Below are 18,646 nucleotides of genomic sequence, written 5' to 3' on the forward strand. Positions count from 1 at the left end.
CTAAACAAGGAGAAAAGCAACCTACAACTAAGGAGAAATTTCCTGACTGTTAGAACAATCAACCAGTGGAACAGCCTGCCTCCAGAAGTTGTGGGTGCTCCCAACACTGGAAGTTTTTAAGAAGAGATTGGACAATCATTTGACTGAAATGGTATAGGGTTTCCTGCTCAAGCAGAGAGTTGGACTAGAAGACCTCCAAAGTACCTTCCAACTCTTGTTACCCTGTTATTTTATTTTTCAGGCAGAGCAAAAACGTGGAAAGCGACAGACTGGGCGCGAAATGAAGATACGGATCTTAACAGAGCGACGAAAACCTTTGAACATAGAGAACCTAAGCGAGCAACAGCTGAGGTGGGACCCAGAGGAGAACTCTGTGTGATTGCTTTCCTAGGGTGGGGTGGATAGGAGACCTAGGCTGTAGGCTGCTGTGGCACAACAGAGGATCATATTTTCCTGTGTCTCCAGGGAAAAGGCTAAGGAGCTCCATGATTGGATCCATCATCTAGAATCGGAGAAGTTTGATCTGATGGAGAAACTCAGACGTCAAAAATACGAGGTAAGAAGACAAGGGGTTGTGGGGGGTGGGTTAGAAGGATGAAAACAGTTTTGGCCTCCTCCAGTTTTGGAGAAGCTGTTAGATCTAAAACAACATATTCAGAGGGGCATCATGAAATGCCAGAAAGTTATATGTTTCTCCCACGTTAATAGCATTTCTTGGTAGAGAATGGAAATCTTTCTCATCTTTTAATTTCTACCTTTCCCCAATGCTGCATGTTCTAGATTCAACGTTTGGGGCCTCTTAATCCTAATGTAAAATTTTGTTAATCATTCTTAGAGAGTGATTAATCACACCCTTCTGGTATCCTGATATAAATAGCCCAAATATTTAAGTTATTTGTTGCTTTTAAAAAAATCTTCTTTTTCGGTGCTGGTATATATGTAATGAAATTTTGAAACGGTTAAGAAAGTTTCAGAGATGTCACTTCTTCCCCTATAATCCCTTTCCATGGAATAAAGTAACTGGAGTGTTTCTAGGGCAGGGGGTAGGCAACCTTGGCTCTTTTATGACTCGTGGACTTCAACTCCCAGAATTCCTGAGCCAGCCATGCTGAGGGGAAAGAGATAGGTTTTCAAGCTGAGCCATGCTGGCTCAGGAATTCTTGGAGTTGAAGTCCACGAGTCATAAAAGAGCTGAGATTGCCTACCCCTATATAAAGGAAGTACATGTAATCCTCAACTAACAACCACAGTTGAACCCAAAATTTCTATTGCTAAGCAAGATAGTTGTTGAGTGAGTTTTGCCCCATATTACGACCTTTCTTCCCATTGGTGTCAAGTGAATTTTCTCCAGTTGTTAAATTAATTAACACGGTTGTTAAATGAATCTGGCTTCCCCATTGACTTTTTCTGTCAGAAGATCGCAAAAGGTGATCACACGACCTTGACACACTACAACGGTCATAAATATGAATCAGTTGCCAAGCATCTGAATTTTAAGCATGTGACCAGGTGATGCTGCCAAGGTCATAAGTAGGAAAAATAGTCATAAGTCTCGGGTTTTTATGCTGTTGTAACTTCGAATGGTCACTAAAAAAGTGGTTGTAAATCAAGGACTGCCTGTATACAGAAGGACACGGCCTGTTGGAGAACAGAACATGTGGAATAAGGAACTGTTTTAGAAAGTCAAAAGAGAGTCTAAATACAGGTCGTTCTCGACTTACAAACATTTTTCACACTTATGACCATTGCTTTAATTCCCATGGTCACATGATCAAAATTCAGCTACTCGGCAACTGACTCATATTTATGACGGTCCCAGCGTGCTGGGATCGTTTGTAACTTTCTAGCAAGCAAAGTCAATGGGTAACCAGATCCACTTAACAATCATGTTATTAACTTAACGAGTTGAGGGATTTATTTAACAACTGTGACAAGAAAGGTTGTAAAATGGGGCACAACTCGCTTAGCAAATGTTTCGCTTAGCACCAGAAATTTGTTGTTGTGGGCTCAATGGTAGTCATAAGTCTAGGATAACTTGTACTACTCTCTGTTGTATGTCAAGGCTACAATCAAGACCACCATCGTCCATGTGCTAGAAGGACCAAAGTATCTAAATATGGAAGTATCCTGTCACCTGGCCAGCCCGTTATGATACCAATAATCTTTTTGATATCTGCAAGCACATTAGTATCTATCCAGCTTCTGCTCTAAATGTCAGTCTTAGCTAAATTTGTCATAAGCTGTGTCAAAAAAAATGAATTACTTGGACACATTACTGAGTAAGCATGGTGAACTATTTATACTGTAGTTGCTTACATAAAAAGGGAACATTAAAAGCCAAAGTTATTCTTAAAGATGGAGCCTTCTGTGATGCTGACATCATATTAACGTAACTTCCATTCTATTTGTTTTTGTCTTCCCCCTCCAGATCAATCTTCTGTACAACCGCATTAGCCACGCCCAGAAGTTGTGAGTAACCTGTGTGTGACTGGGAACAACACTAACCCAACCTCTTTTCTAACTCAAGAACCCTTCCCCTTATTTTTATGTATTTTCACCAGTGGAAAGCCAATATTTCTAATGTAGGAATAGATAAGCCAAACTAGACATTGCCTGTTGTGTCCCACGACAAACTACAGAATTTCTAGACTACCATGTGCTTTGATTGCTATGCTTTCTTTTTTCTTTTTCTTTTATTTTCCATGTTTCTTACAGACTAATCAATGGCACTTTTTCCATAGTCACAAATAGGCATAACAGAGCCTATTAGCTCTAAGACTTTTTGGAACTGCTACCTACACAAAACTCAGGAGGAAAACTTAACTTCCTATCAGCTATTGGACTCATCTTGCCAACCTCCTTCTGATTGTTTGGGCATGAGAAAAATTATCTTTTTGGTTACCCTCCAAGAGTCACATTGCTGGATGCTGTAATTAAACATTGTTCCTCCCCTTAATGTTGACTGAAGACTATGTTACTTTAGTCCACCATTTCTCAACCTTGTCAGGTTCAAGCTGAGTGGGAAATTCTGGGAGTTGAAGTCCATGCATCTTTATGCCAACAAGGATGAGAAACTCTAGTTTACTCCAACCTATTGAAGAAAGCTGAATTAGGAAAGTTTTTTTTATATACAAGTTTTATTGATTTTTTTAATATTTACATATACATGTATTTGTGAAGCAATACGGTGGTTGGGTAGTCAAAATAACAAATAACAAGTTGTAAATAGTTCAGGTTGCATCAACAGGGATTCCCTCTCTGATTCCCTTAGTTATCACATAGTCAAAATAGTCAAGTTAATACATTTCTAGTTGTAACCTAGTCAATTAACAAAATTTTCCAATATATTTTCACTAATACATATCAATATCCTGTTTTTAAATTTTATCTAATTGCAATAGAATATTCTAGAATAGCCTATAATATACTAAAGAAAGCTTAATTTTTGGGTAACCCACAATTCCCTATTTCAATAAAGAATATTTCTCTTGTCTACAAAACTTACATTGTTCATTACAAAACATTCTTATGTTTTACCATTAAAGTCTAATTTTCATCTTAACAAATCACCAATTATTAAAAAGATATTTTTGTCTTAACCGTTCACCAATTATTAAAATACTATCTTTTGTATATAAAGTTCTAGATTCTATAATATAGTTCAAAAGTAACAACTAATATATTCTATAAGTCGTCTTAACCGTACATCAATTGTTAAAATACTATCTTTTGATATATCATTCCAAATTCTATAAAATAGTTCAGAATTATATTCTAAAAGCTTACTTTTGTATTCCCTTACAGATCTAAAACCTAAATGTAAAATCAGTTATATTTTTTAGAGATTCCCCTTAATCCATTGAAAGGTATTTTTATACTCTATCTTTAGGAACCCCCAAAAAGAAACAAGTTCAGTTTTTTAAATCTAACTCTTGCTTTCCTTTTGTGCCAATCAGGTTTCCCTTTTGGCATCTTTAAATTCTCAAATGTATCTCCCTTTCATCCTATACCCCTTATTTGAATCCAGGGAGAATATCCAAATGTCAGTTTTGCAAAGAAAGTGTCCCCTTTGTAACCACTGAAGTTTTGCTTTAATAATTCAGTTTTTCATGATTGATGTAATATAGTTGTCATTAGATCAGTCACGTCTTTTTCTTCTTCCAATTCCATTTGGATTAGGTAGAAAGTAGTAGCTGGTGTTATGGTTGTCAGTTGAATTCTCAATATAGTATATTTGAAGGCCTTTAGTGTCTTCACTCTTAATATTGCTTTCTTCAGGTGCCATTGCTTTTTGAGTTGTAAGTTTTGTACTTGACATTGAAATTTGGACTTTAAGATTCTTTGTAGGTTGCATTTATTCTTTAAAATCTCCTATTTTAGTGTTCATTTCCACTTCTTCTATTTGCTCTTGGATTATCATTTCCTCATTTAAGGTCAGAATTTGATTTGGTGGCTTTAAGTTGTCAGATTTTTCTTGCAGTTTGGCTTTAATTTGCCCTGTCATTGTCAAAATCGTGTCCAGTATCAGTTCATAAGCAAGTGATGGGATATATTCATCCATTTTGTTGTTGTTTGCAGCTAAATCTTCCATGGAGGCTATTTTAATAATAGTCAAAGATTATCCACCTCCAAAAGAGTTGTTTTCAGTGCCAGGTGTTCCCACACTTATCTTTAAAAGTAATGTCAAGGACAGCTCTGTTATTCAATCAGCTCTCACAACAGGAGAAAAATTTACTTGCTGTACCAGGTTTCGCCACAAGATGTCATCAATAGCATATAGAATGCAATGTAAAAATTTTCTTTTTTTTCCAAGTTAATATAAAACTTTTGTAGCATTAGTCCAATTTTTTTTCCTTAATTCACAGCTTGGAAAGGAAATAGGGTAGTAGATCCCCACCAAAAAATAGGAGCTTTTTAGTAAATAGAGATAAAATTACTTAATTTCTTTGCTGAATTACTTGATTTTCTTTAAGGCTTTAAGATTTGTTCCCGGAGTAAATATTCACCGTTTTTTCAAAAAATGGGGAAAGAAATTTTCAGGAAAGTCCCACAAGAAAATAGTTAAGGGAGTAAAAAAGGTAAAGTTTCACCCAAGTCCTCCAGATTGCTTCTTGGTGCTAGGTAGTGCTTTTGGCTTTCAGCAGGGAGCGGCTTAATGATCAGCCATCTTTATGGCCGGTCTTCTTCTTCAGGCCAAAGGAGCTGTCCTGGATTCAAGCAGAGGGCTGCCGCCCTTCTGCAATCACAGGGAAGGCCTCCTCGTGGTATTCGCCCCTCCAGGGCAATTTTCGACCCTTTTCAGGGTCCTCCAAAAAAGAAAGAACGGACGGCAGGAAGCGGACTGTTCCTGCGCATCTGGAAGCGCCACGTGCGCAAACCGAAAGCCCTGAATTAGGAAAGTTTGCCCTAGGGTTCAGGGGGGAAATGAACAGATTACTTTGTTCTAATTCAGATGTTTCAAATTTTGTAAAATATGGGTGTTTAAATTTCAAGGTCCCCATCATGGTGATGTGAATGAAGCTGCATTTGAATTATTAAGTTATTTTGATTCATTTTACTGTTTAAAAAGAGAGAGATGACTCCAACATTCTAATGCATTTTCCCTATCATACTCCCTATTAGCTCCACTAAATATATGCATTTTTGCATTTATCCAATAGAGTGTTGTCATGGCTCAGCAGTTAAGATACTGGGCTTGTTGGTTGGAAAGCAGGCAGTCCAGGTTTGAGACCTGAGCTCCTGCCAACCTAGCAGTTTGAAAACATGCAAATGCAAGCAGATAAATGGGTACCACTTAAGTGGGAAGGTAACAGCTCTCTGGGAGGTCATGCTGGCCACATGAGTGCCAAAATGTCTTCGGACAGAGCTGGCTCAATGGCCTTGAAATGGAGATGAGCAAATGCCCTCCTTTAGTTGGTAATGATTAGCGGAATAAAATCTGCAGGGACTCCCTTTACCTTTATTTATCCAATAGGAAGATGTTTTTCCCCTTCAAAGTATTTGTGTATGGAAGAGAGAATATTATATTATGAGAAGAAAAAAATATTAAAAGTGAGCACCAATAAGTAGAGGTGAAAAAGGCAGCAGACATAATTTTGAACATGAGTCTCTTTGCAAATTAGTGGTCACCAATGATTTGGGAGGCACAGCTTGCCTGGTGAATTTTAACCCTTAGTATAATGGTTAAACTGGGTTTTCCCATTGCTCTTGCCTCCTCTCCAGTGGCGTAGCGTGGGTTGTCAGCACCCGGGGCAAGGCAAGTAATTTGCGCCCCCTAACCCGCACCGCACGCCTGGCACCACCCCCCCCTCCACAGTGGGCGGCGACCCGGCGGCTCGGATCGGATTCGCACAGCCAGCACTGCAGTGAGAGTGAGTGAGCCAGGCAGGGGCAGAGAGCTGCGAGTGCGAGCGCGCCCCCCAGATGTTGCGCCTGGTGCGGCTGGCCCCCCCCTGCACCCCCCACGCTACGCCACTGCTCCTCTCCCATCTCTTGTTCTCTTATTTCCCTTTTCTTTTCAGTATAACTATTTCTTTGCTCCCTCTTCTCCCTCCCTCCCTTCCCTTCTTCTGTTTTGCTAAAGAAAGAATGGAAACTTGAATGCTTGTATTTGTGTGTGCAGTGTATGAAAATCGATTATTGTGCAGTATATATGAGATATAATAGTCGGATATATAAAGGATCAGTTCTTTTTATAAATTGAATTATTTATATATTTACTGTTTCAACATGGCAGGGAAGCCAGGTATTGCAATGTGTGTGTGTGTGTGTGTGTGTGTGTGTGTGTGTGTGTGTGTGTGTGTGTTTATACTTTTTTCTTCTACTTTTCTTGTGTGGGAATCATCTTAAATGCAAAGCCATCTTCTGTTCTACAACTTTCATGAATAAATGCATATTCATATATTAGAATTTTGGTTTGAATTTTACACACAAAAAAATGTGTGAATATTGTACAAAAATGTTTGCTGTTAATAACCACATATTGTAATGTGTGTGTGTGTGTGTGTGTGTATTCTCCTTCACAGCAAAAAGGTTGCTGGAAAAACCAGGCTTGGTGGTCGCTGGAAGTAAAAGGGAATCAACTCAGCATGTGGAGCCCAATCTGAAAATCTCCCTGGCAACAGAAGTGACTGCTGATTACATCTCATCCTTTCTTTCCTTGTGTTGTTTTGTGTTGAATTGAATGCTTTCCTGTCCCACTCCCTGACTCCTTGTCATGTGCGTCTCTGACCAGTCTTGTGCCACAAGCCACACAATAAATCAACCTCTCTTCTTCATGAAATCTCTCCAGCAATTCAATTTTTTTCTGATATCAATGATTGGTAGAAATGGAACCAAATAATTCTTTAATTGTTCAAAGAAATGGGGGGGAGGAGAGGTTAAAGTTGTAAAGTGATGGGAATTGGGAAAGTGTATTGACCTACCTGCACACATTTTTTCAGCCCAGCTTCAGCAACATCTTTTTGTGAAACTGATCCTCTTCTGACTTCTGGTGGAGATGCAGTATCATTTACAGCAGTGTTTCTCAACCTCAGCAGATTCAAGATACATGGACTTCAACTCCCAGAATTCCCCAGCCAACATGCTTAAAGTTGAGAAACAGTGTCTTAGAGGTTCTGTTTACAACAGCAGCAGCAGCAGACCTCTTCTTTTGTTTTTTTCTTCTTCTTTTGTTTATATCAGGAGTGAACATTTTATCATCCCAAAGTTGTCTAAGATCTCAAAGCTCCAATTTGAGGCCTCTGGATCGCATTCCAATTATAACCTCTCCAACACAGAGGCACTCTTTTCTAGCAGTGGAAAACAACAAAAATGGCGAAGGAAGGAAGGAAGGAAGGAAGGAAGGAAGGAAGGAAGGGAGGGAGGGAGGGAGGGAGGGAGGGAGGGAGGGAGGGAGGAAGGAAGGATCCTCTCTAGCCTCCCTCCCCCTCAAAAATCAAATATTAATCCCATCAATATTTATGATATGACATTGTCTATTTGGAACCATCCTTCTGCCATCTCTAGACACCTCTCCACCTACAAAATTAAGAACAGTCCCTGAGCCATCAAAAGCTTGCTTACTTCTGCTTTGTGTGTCCCAAACCCATATTAAGATAATACTTATCAGAAAACAAGATTACAAAAGAGCATAAATTTGTTGAATGTGAAAATACATCCAGCAAATGGTTAAAAATCCGAAAGAAATAATAATAATTAAAAAAACAGGGAGAGGGGAGATGTGGCTGTTAATTACACCCTGCCTTCACCTTCATTTTTATACTGATGTGAAGTGGTACCTGATGTTACAATGCCATCTATGGAATTCCACTTTCAAGGTTACTGGCATCATGCTCTCTCGTAACAAGACAAGGATCACCTTTCAGATCCAGCTTATCAATCCCTTAAAAAAGTGAGGGTCATGATCTGGATCACAACCAGCAGAACTTATGTAAAAGGTCCCTTATTCACTTGATTCAATCCATGGATGGAGAGGAGTCCCAGGTAATAGCACAAGACTCTTTACAATTGTTGCTTCAGAACTGGCCCACAAAGAATCAAGACTTGGGCAATTTGTGATTGACTTTATTAGCAAAAGGTTGTGTGAAAACGTCCCATGAGTCTCCTGGGAAGTCTTCTTGCCCATTTCTTTCCAATGTGGAGAGTCATCCTGAATCAGTGTTTTTCAACCTTTGCAACTTTAAGATGCATGGATTTCAACTCCCAGAATGCCCAAGTATCCTGATAAAAGTCCAAGTTTATAGGGTTTATGAAGTTAGCATGATTTTCACTCTTGACAGACCCACCCAGCTGGCTGGAGCACTAAGTTGAAGTCCACACATCTTAAAGTTTCCAAGGTTGAGAAGCACTATCTTAAATAGTGCTGTTGCATGACCATCCATGGAAGCAATATGAGGGGGAAAGTATTAGTACTGGTGCTTTACTGCCATATAGCCACTTTGTAGGCTCAAAACTAACCCATGGTGGGTCAGATTCACTCTGTCTTTCTTGCTTGCGATTGCTGGGTAGCTTATATAAATTAAAAGTAGTTGTCTTAGGCTTCATACAAAATAGTTTTTAACTATATGTGTGGAAATATTTGTGTATATGGAGAAAAAAAGGAAAAAGCAAAGGAAAACAGACTAGGAACTGCATAAATATAGAAGAACAGAGATTATTTAAAATTTAGGAAACAACTAAACTCCCAAAATCTGGAAATTAGAGGAGGACAAAGAGATACTGAACAGAAAAGAAAGCTCTCTTTGAGGTCCCCCAATGGTTTAAAATGAGCAGCCCAGAAATATTAGCTTCACACTGGTCAGTTCCCTTGGTATCTTTATAAAAATTTATAGTATAAATAATATACTATTATATTTATATAGTGTAAGTAAACAATATACAGGTAGTCTTCAACTTACAACAATTCACTTAGTGATTGTTTTAAGTTACAGTGGCACTGGAAAAAGTGACATGACCATTTTTCAAACTTATAACCGTTGCAGCATCTCCATGGTCACGTGATTTACATTCAGATACTTGACAACTTGACTCACATTTATGACGGTTGCAGTGTCCCAAGGGTCACGCAGCCCCCTTTTGCAGCCTTCTGACAAGCAATGTCAATGGGGAAACCAGATTCACTTAACAACTGTGTTACGAATTTAACAAGTGCAGTGATTTACTTAACTGTGATCAGCAAAGTTGTAAAATGGGGCAGAACTCACTTAATAAATTTGTCACTTAGCAATATAAATTTTGGGCTCAATTGTGGTCGTAAATTGAGGAATACCTGTAGTTTGCTCGCTTAGAGGGAGCAACCATAGACAATAAAAAGCACCGATGCTATACTTTTTCCAGTTCTATGGGTATTCGATGACATCACCCTGCAGAGTCTCTGTCAAAAAATATTTAGGCGAGGGCCCATAGAGACATTCAACTCCGTCCCATCTTCGGAGAACCTTTAGAAGGGTTTTCCATTCTAAACGACTGTGGAAATTGTAAACGACTCGGTAGGAAATTAGCTCAAAATCTCCCGCCGGAATTAGAGCGTTTTTATAAAGATACTACTGAAACTTGTCTTACTTCTTATGGACTTCATCTCCCAGGAGCACTTGCGGGAGAGAAGAATAACAATAGCCGGCAGGCTATTAAGCATCCTTTAAAAAAAAAGAAAAGAAAAGAAAAGAAAAAGGAACGTTCCATAGAGATAGGAAATGGAGATCATGAACAATGGTGATACAGTTCTTAAGGGGGGATTCTGCTCCAAAGGAAAGGGCTGGAAAAGCATGTGACGTGTATTTAAAGAATAAAGTTTTAAAGTCGCTTGTTCCGCTTTCACGGAAAGTTATGATTTAAAGTTATAGGAAAACGAAGAGTTAGTCACTCCCGTCACACCGTGGGGAGGGGAGGAGGAAAATAGCGGAACTAGGACTCCATTTCCCGTCATGCCCCGCAAGCTCTTTCCTCCCTCCCCCGGCTTCATCTGGCTCCCCCCACCTTTCTTTCCTGTCTGGATACGGAAGCCGAGAGGCGTTTCTCCGGCTGATTTTTCAGCCTAACCGAGCAGCTGGGCCGGGAGGGCCGCCCAGCCGGGCTGGCGGCGGCGGCTGCGGCTGCAGCAGAGGAAGAAAATGGCGGCGCCGCTGCTCTCCCTCTCCGAGGGAGAAGGCGCCCGAGCGCGGCGGCGGGAACAACTCCGTGCCTGGGCCGAAGCCGAGGCGGCCGCCGCCGCCGCCGCTCTTCTCCCGACCCCGCCTCCCGCCGACTCCGCGCCTTCAGCCGCTCCGGCTGGGTTGCCGGCGTCCGCGGACGAAGCGCTGTCTCTCGCGGCGCCAGGGATGGGCTCCGGCGGCCGCCCGCGCGCGGTCCGTTTCGACGCGGCCGCCGAGTTCTTGGCCTGCTGCGCCGGCGCCGAGCTGGAAGCGGCGCGGGAGATGCTCCGGGCCGACCCGGCCGCCGTGAACGGAACCAACGCGGACGGCATCAGCGCTCTCCACCAGGTAGCCACGAATGCCAAAGGGAACCCCGCCGTCCGCCTCCCGCTTCTCCGCTCTCTTCTTTCGTCCTGACTGAGCATACGCCCGCGGAGCGGGTCCCAAGGAAAGGGTTTCTCTGAGCTTGTACAGAGTGTCTTTGTCTCGGGGCGGAATAGCAGGGGCGCCTTTCATGCCAGGGTCAGCTCCTTGTGAGGAGAGTTTGCAAAGCTGCTTCGTGCACTGGGAATCGCTGATCTCTGGACTCGGCTCTGGGGTGGATGATGGGCTTTGTAACCCGTTTCCCCAAAATGGGGTATTTCCCAGCCTGGGCTGTAGTAGTGGTCTTTACGTGACCCATATCTAGAGGAATAATCTAGTCTTCCTTCCCCTGAGGAGCTGCTGCTGTTTAAAAGCCGTCCCCATCCTGGCACCTATTTGGCATCCCAAGTTGGCAATTGGGAGTTTTATTAGCCAGGCGGCTGCTCGGCTTTGCAAAGTGATGGCAACTCCAGCTTGGCTAATGAATAATGTATGCAGGCTGCACGTGCAGAATGAAAATGAAGGCATGTTCCTCTGCCGTAGCGGTTTGAAAGAAAATGTTATTTTGGTGCAGGGTAGTTGCCTACAGTGATTTACCCAAAAAGCGATGGGCAAAATCATTTCTTGGTCACCTGGCAACCTAAGGGGGCATTCTTTTATGTCTGATTTAATAACTGCCCTAGTATCTTGTCTTCCAGTGATTATGTTCCATCAAGTCTTTTTCAACTCCTAGCGATCACAGACAGATGTTCTCCATGACAATGTAGCCCTAGCCTATTCTTTCCAGCCTGCTGGTGACATCACCACCACAACTGAGTCTGTCCACTTTGCTGCTGGCTGTTGTCATCTTCTCTTTTCTTCCACCTTTCCCATCGTTTAGAGCTTTTTCCAGAGAGCTGGTTCATAATGTGCCTGAAGTAAGATAATTTGAGCCTGGTTGTTTGTCCCTCAAATGAGAACTCTGGGTTGATGTCTTCCAGCACTTGAAGAAGAAAAAAACTTTCCAGGCCTGTTTGTCTGTTAGATTTTTATCCTGCCTTTATTACTTTGTTATACAGTGAACATATCTCCTCCTCCTCCTCCTATTTTCCCACAATAACAATCCTGTGAGGTGAGTTAGACTGAGAGAGAGGGACTGGTTAAAGTCACTGAGCTGCCTTTTATGCCTAAAGTGGAATTAAAACTCATAATCTCTTGGCTATCTCTTGCCAGCCCCTTACCCTTACTACCCCAAACTGGCTGTCTGTAGCGATCCCATTGCTGGAGATGTTTCGGGATTTAGACGAATCCTAGGCTCTTGGAATGCAATTCCTCATTTCCTCTTGGTTTTATAAGTCACTTTCCACACAGAAAGGACAAGTGATTCATTCTGCTTTCATCCTTGAAAGATCAAACAATGTCATCTAAGGCTCTGCATTGGAGGGTCCTCAATGTGTTCCTACACAGACCCTGAAAGAGTGGAAAGGATCTATCTGCCTTTACACCACATTTTAATTACCACCACTGCAGAACATTGGAACCGTCCAACTGCCAACTTGTAATTTCAAAGGCTGAGTGTGCTGAGCCAAATGTCTTATCGTGGCTTGGTGCAGATTATGTAATCCGGTAGGATTGGCTTCCCATAGTGTAGTAAACCCAAAGGCTTTCTGAGTAAAAGAGTTTCTGCCTTTCCCTGCAGCACTTGCTGTTTTCACGATGGCTAAAGAAGATGCCGTTTGGCAGGTCCTGAAAAACGGTCAGTCGAGAAAATATGAATTAGAAACAGGAGGCCTTTAATGCTTAGCCAGTTCATTATATTACTGTATTTGTCTAACTTCCTATTATATCAGTCTTGTACATAAGCACGTGTTACTTTACTGTCCCAAGGTTTTCCCCAATCTTACATATAACTGTATTAGTCTTTTGTAGCAAAGTTGAAGCCAAAAAATTCTCTTTGCTTTCTTTTCTGGTCAACTGGAATTGATTGCAAGCAACCAAATGAACTGCTGTGTATGTGCTGGTCTCCTTTTATGAGACATATTTACGTAGTATATCAAGCTAGTGATCATTCCTCACAGCTTTATCCTGCTAATACACACACACACACACACACACACAGTCCCCATGCCCCCTCTGGTCCACGGAAAAACCTCTCTCCACAGAACCGGTCCGTGGTGCCCAAAAGGTTGGGGGCCGCTGATATAAGGTATGGAAATGAAAGCTTATTGTAATGTCTGAACTTAACTCTGGCTTATACAGAATTAAACACTGGTATATTCCAAGTTTGGACATTATGGCAAGTCTTTCCTTTTAGTTGAGTTTCACCACTAGTAAGAGGACTAAAGGATGAATGAATGCTGAATTTTCATGCCAGTGGTTCCTTAATCATGGCATGTTGAAAAAGCTACAACCGATAAAATATATACTTCATTGCTACTGGTGTGGTTGTTTTCACACAATGTACTAACTCAAAGAAAACGTTTTACTATGATAAATGAATCCAGCTGTTCTCTGCTGACTTTATTCATGGCAAGCTAGGTTTCTTTAGAAGAGGGGTATCAAACTGCCAGCCCCGGGCCGGACGCATCATCTGGAAGCCGCGCCCACCCCATTGCCGGCAATGGCAAAACCATCCCGATACGTTGCGTGACATCACGTGATGTCGCAAGTTTGGCATGTCTGCTTTAGAATATTAACTGTTGTTCTGTTCAAAAGTGGCTAGTCATTCTTTTTGTGAACATGGTTTGCAGACCATGCTTCAAACTCCTACAATCCCCCCTTTTCCTCAAGGTCCTCTTTCTTGGTGCTCTCTGAGGTTGGTGGTTGCAGATGTTTCATTATCAAATTAGGTAACATCACCGATGCTAGTTGATGTCAGGTCTAGCACTGATGAGGTTACAGTTCAACTCTGAGCTACAAATATTCTCTTCTGTTGGTCCTCCTTCTTGTTTCTTGAATGGTCAAGTTACAATTGCTGTTTCAAACCCAATGGTAAAATATAATCTTTCTGAGTGAGGGGAGAGCAACACAATCCCGCTCTGGCCAACAATGCTTGCGATCGCAAGTGTGTTTAATGCCGCCCTAAGTCTTCACCTTGCTGATGGACTGAAGAACGCTCGATCATACATTCTGACTGGTTGGATATCTGGTTTTATTTCCAGTGGCAGGAGGTACAGTTATCTTGCTTCTTGACAACCGAGGCTGGTAACCACCAAATTTAACCATCAATCTTTATATCTGTGACCTGCACTGCACTGAAATGGATCGCAGGTCTGAATATTCTCCCGTTGCACCCGGCCAGGGCGGGTTCAGCAATCAATACTAGGACTAGCCTGGTTAGAACTGAGTATCTTATCAAAGCGATCCAGAAACATAATTGTCTCTATTGGGTATACATTTAGGAAGGAGCAGGGCTTTTTTTCTCATAGAACCCTCAGAACAGAGTTCCGGCACCTTTTTTTTGGGATGGAACCTTGTAGGGAGGGCAAGGTGGGTTATATGACATGTGTGAGTTCCGGCACCTTTTTCTTTTACAAAAAAAAAAGCACTGGGAAGGAAGCAACTGGCTCATCGGATTGCAGTTTGTTTTGGATTCCTCCACCAAGTTCCCATCACAGGCAAGGAAAAGTTGTTATGCCTAAAATAAATCTCTTTTCCCTGGGTTTCTCATTAGAAGGCACTGGGGCAGCTGTCTCTTCTGTATGTTTTTTCCCCCCCTAACCCATTCCTCCCCCCCCCCTTTAATTTCACTCCTGTGAAATTTTCCATTACTTCATTTTCTTGAAGCAAGTTGGCTTCTCGCCCTGTTCCCCATCCTCCCGCCATCTCCAGATACCAATTTGTCAAACTGGCTAGGTAGTTGGGGAGGACTGGTTTCTTCTTTCTTCCCCTGTCAGGTTTTACTGTTCCAGACTTTAAGGCCAGTAATTGGCAGGGGTGGGAGTCGTGAGGAAGCGCTTGGTTGGGCCATGACATGATATTGTGATCTAGAGGCTATCAAGCTGAGACTTGAACCCCGTTATTCCACATCCTGCACTTTGGGATGAGAAAAGGGTTTTGTGAAGCATGCTTTCAGGTACTTGAGGAGTGCTACGATATCCACCCCCCCCTCAGTCCTCTCAAGGCTAAAATTGTTCTTTTTGTGGGACCTGATGCCTAATCTTGTGATGTGTGCCTTTTCCTAACCCTCTTACATTACATCTGATCATTTTAAGAAGAAAATAAAATAATAAAAAAAAGTTGCAGTCTGCCATTTAAAGGTAGAACGGTTAAGAAAGGCTTGCCCAAGCTGGCAGATTGATTGGTGCTGCGCATTATCTTTGGAGACTTCAGATCTTCACCCAGCCATCAAGCTCATTGGGTGACATTGACCTGGTCTTTTTCTTTCTGTCTTCAGACTATTGTAAAAAGAAAATGAGATAAGAACCAAGTACAGGTAGGCCTTGACTTACGACCACAATTGAGTCCAGAATTTCTGTGGCTGGGTGAGAGATTTGTTAAGTGAGTTTTGCTCCATTTTATGACCTTTCTTGCCACAGTTGTTAAGTGAATCGCTGCAGTTGTTAAGTTAATAACAGAGTTATTAAGTGAATTGGGTTGGTTTCCTCATTGACTTTGTCAGGAGGTTGCAAAAGGCGATTGATCCCATGACCCCAGTACACTTCAACTGTCATAAATACGACTCAGTTGCCAAGCATCTGAATTTTGATCACGTGATCGTGGGGATGCCACAAAGCTCATAAGTATGAAAACTGGTCATAAGTCACTTTTTTCAGTGCTGTTGTAACTTTGAACGCTTACTAAATGAACTGTTGTAAGTTGAGGACTAACTGTAGGCCACTTTTTCTTTCGATAACGAAGGGAAGGATTAAAGATACAGAAGAAATTGGGGAATGCTGATGTTTTTTGTACATTGCATCAAATGTTTATGTTTTCTTCAGTGTTCTGGAAAATTTGAATGTTGCCTCTGGTGTGCCTGCTTTCGGGAACCCCAGCCTTAGCGGCATTCCCTGGATTATTCAGCATAAGCAAGAGACTGTTTGGAGGTGATAGAATTGCCATCTTGAGATAAACTGAAGGCCTCTCCTCTAGTTCAGCTAACCGCAAAACTGGTGGCCTCCCGATGCATGGGGACTGGGAACTTTGCAAAGTTGCATCATAGCTGGAAAGTGTCACATTGGGGAAGTCAGCTGCAGAAGGCTGGAACTGATTAAGAGATTTAAAATATAGAAAAGGAAGATAAATGCTAGGAAGAATGCCTCAATCCTTTTTTTTTTTACTTGGACGATCACCGGTCAAAAGTATGGTAGTTGCTGTATATGGGATGGGGATAGGTAGATTTAATGACCTTTGAAATCACTTCTACCTCTGTTTTATGCATAGGGCTAGCTTAAACAAGAGCATTAATAGATAAATGGATGCCTGTTTTACTCTGCCGGGATGTGCCTCCCTTTTTTAAAAAAATTGAGCGGAGGGCCACAATTGATATTATTGTCAGATAATATCACACAACACAAAGATGGTAGAAGAGGTGACAAAGTGAAAGAAACCAGGAGAAAGCTAATGATTTTTAACTTTCCCCTAGGGCCAAATTAAAAATTACAATTCAGGACAACCCTGTGGGGAAGCTTGAAGGCCACATCCAAAAGGCAATGGTGTGTGTGTGTGTGTGTGTGTGTGTGTGTGTGTGTGTGTGTGTATGGAGCCTGGAAAAATCTCAATTTTTCAAAAGAAGCTGCTCTGCATAGCTTTACCAGTTCTCCTGTTATTAAAAAGGCAAGCAATGCTCATCTTCTAAGCCAGGGATAGGCAATTTTGGCTCTTTTATGACTCATGGACTTCAACTCCCAGAATTCCTGAGTCAGCCATGCTGAGGGGAAAGACACAGGTTTCCAAGCTGAGCCATGTTGGCTCAGGAATTCTGGGAGTTGAAGTCCACAAGTCATAAAAGAGCCGAGCCCTGTTCTAAGCAGTGAACACAAAAGGTGAACCTACCATACAGCCCTGGGCAGGGGGCCATTTGGCCCTGTTAAGGTAGTCATTTAGTGCTTCTTCGTGGAGCTGCAACCAGTTTTCCAACTGTTCCCATGACTGGCTTGGGATCTATAGTTACTCTCAGAGCCCAGGGGCTTTCTCCTTGCCACGAATTGCCAGAAGCCCTGAATGCTTATTCTTTGTGTCAGGTTTGCCCTCTGACTTTCGGCAAAGCAAAATTTAGAAAGGTTGTAGGAGCACATGGCCTGTGAACATCTGGAAATACGTTGCAGAATGAGGCCCGTTTCTTCAGTTTCCCTTGATTCTGGGGGGAAAAAAAGCCTGGGAATTATGCATAGAACCAGTTTCCAAAGTGTAGCCATAAATACTCAGAATAGTGGGCAGGTTTGAGACCGATGGTTGGATATTTGGCTTTTTTTTTAAAGGCAGTGTGTCCCTTCTGTTTTGGAGAAGGAGTAGGTCTAGCTTCAACTGAGAATTTTAAAAGATTAAAAATCTGAGAACCTGTGAACTCATACGGTAGGGGTGTCAAACTCCCGGCCCGCGGGCCGGAGCGTCACGGAGAAACCGCGCCCATCCCATTTTCGGCAATGGGGAAAAGTTCCGATACGTCGTGCGACGTCACGTGACGCCGCGAGTTTGACCTGCCTGCCATACAGTATTTATTGAATACATAGTCAGTGTGGTTACAATTTAAACAAAGCTTGTGATTCCACCCCCCTCCCCCTTTGGTCCTTGTATTTTTGCGAGTCCTTGTATTTTTGAATAAATACTGACATGAGTGTTATCCTCTCAGTGCTGAGATGCTTTAGTATTCAGTAGAGTTTTGCAATGTGATGGGAGATTTGAAAGGATTCTGGTTTAATCAGAATTCAGATGTTACAACATTTGTCAGGTTGCAAACATTTCCATTTATGAGGGGGAACTATATATATTTAGATGCTGCAGTCTTTGGAACAGGCAAGTAAACAAGAACGTTCTTCTAAAAATACATGATTTCCCTGAGGCTGGGGCATTTTGCAGGTGGGTGGTTCATGAGAGAAAGTCTTGGCACATGGCCATAACCAAGCCTGGGATCCTCATCTCTTCAAGAGTGTTGTTGCCATTACTCATAGTCTCAACTGTTCAAATGGACATGCGCTTCCTGGGCTGGTTAGATGGAAGCAGGGCCTAAGAAGGAGACCTGGGGTGGCTTTATGGCAGGTTCAGTTCAAGAATGTTTCTGAGGAATGTTTTTACAACCAAAGTAAATTGTTCTCGTATGGTGGGAATTAAATCTTGGCCTTCTGAGCAGAGGCTACTACTACTGTTGGTCCTCACTTGGCTTGTGAAACAGTCAGCATCTCCCCTCCTTACCCTCCTGTGCCACCTCATCCAGTAGGACTCTTTTAAAAAGTCATATCCTGATTTCTAAAACTGATCTTTTTGACTCAGATGAGAGTAACCGCAGAAGATAAGTTCTTTTTGTGGTAATGGAGTCTTATGTCTGGGTAGAAATAATCTGAATCCACGTTCTCGAAAAACAGCCCATGGTTTTCTTACCTTCAGGAAATCTTGGAAGAAGTGGCATCTGGCATTTAGCTCCAGCTAAGCTGTCTTGGGCGACTTCCTTTTCCAGGCAGTCCACCTGTCCTGTTACCCAACATAACTAACTAGTCTAGTAATTTGTGAAAGGCAAG

The 18,646-nt window shown here is 42.0% G+C and overlaps 2 protein-coding genes across 4 annotated transcripts in view; both read left to right on the forward strand.

The window, feature by feature from the left end:
* Positions 1 to 7,264, forward strand: part of LOC308676298 (troponin T, slow skeletal muscle-like) — a gene marked incomplete at its 5' end in the record, with an annotated part of 28,940 nt that extends 21,676 nt beyond the window's left edge. The window contains 4 exons of the mRNA XM_081342111.1: positions 242 to 351; positions 466 to 556; positions 2,429 to 2,469; positions 7,026 to 7,264. Coding sequence (XP_081198237.1) covers positions 242 to 351; positions 466 to 556; positions 2,429 to 2,469; positions 7,026 to 7,071 — 288 coding nt within the window. The 3' untranslated portion in view covers positions 7,072 to 7,264. The remainder of the gene's footprint in view (positions 1 to 241; positions 352 to 465; positions 557 to 2,428; positions 2,470 to 7,025) is intronic.
* A 3,282-nt stretch (positions 7,265 to 10,546) lies between these two features.
* LOC308676222 (protein phosphatase 1 regulatory subunit 12C-like) overlaps positions 10,547 to 18,646 on the forward strand; it is a 57,925-nt gene continuing 49,825 nt past the window's right edge. For all 3 annotated transcript variants that reach the window (XM_081342018.1, XM_081342019.1, XM_081342020.1), the window contains exon 1: positions 10,547 to 10,979. In XM_081342018.1, coding sequence (XP_081198144.1) covers positions 10,611 to 10,979 — 369 coding nt within the window. In that variant the 5' untranslated portion in view covers positions 10,547 to 10,610. The remainder of the gene's footprint in view (positions 10,980 to 18,646) is intronic.

The sequence above is a fragment of the Vipera berus genome, assembly GCF_964194415.1.
Source record: "Vipera berus genome assembly, chromosome: W".
Taxonomy (NCBI): Eukaryota; Metazoa; Chordata; class Lepidosauria; order Squamata; family Viperidae; genus Vipera; species Vipera berus.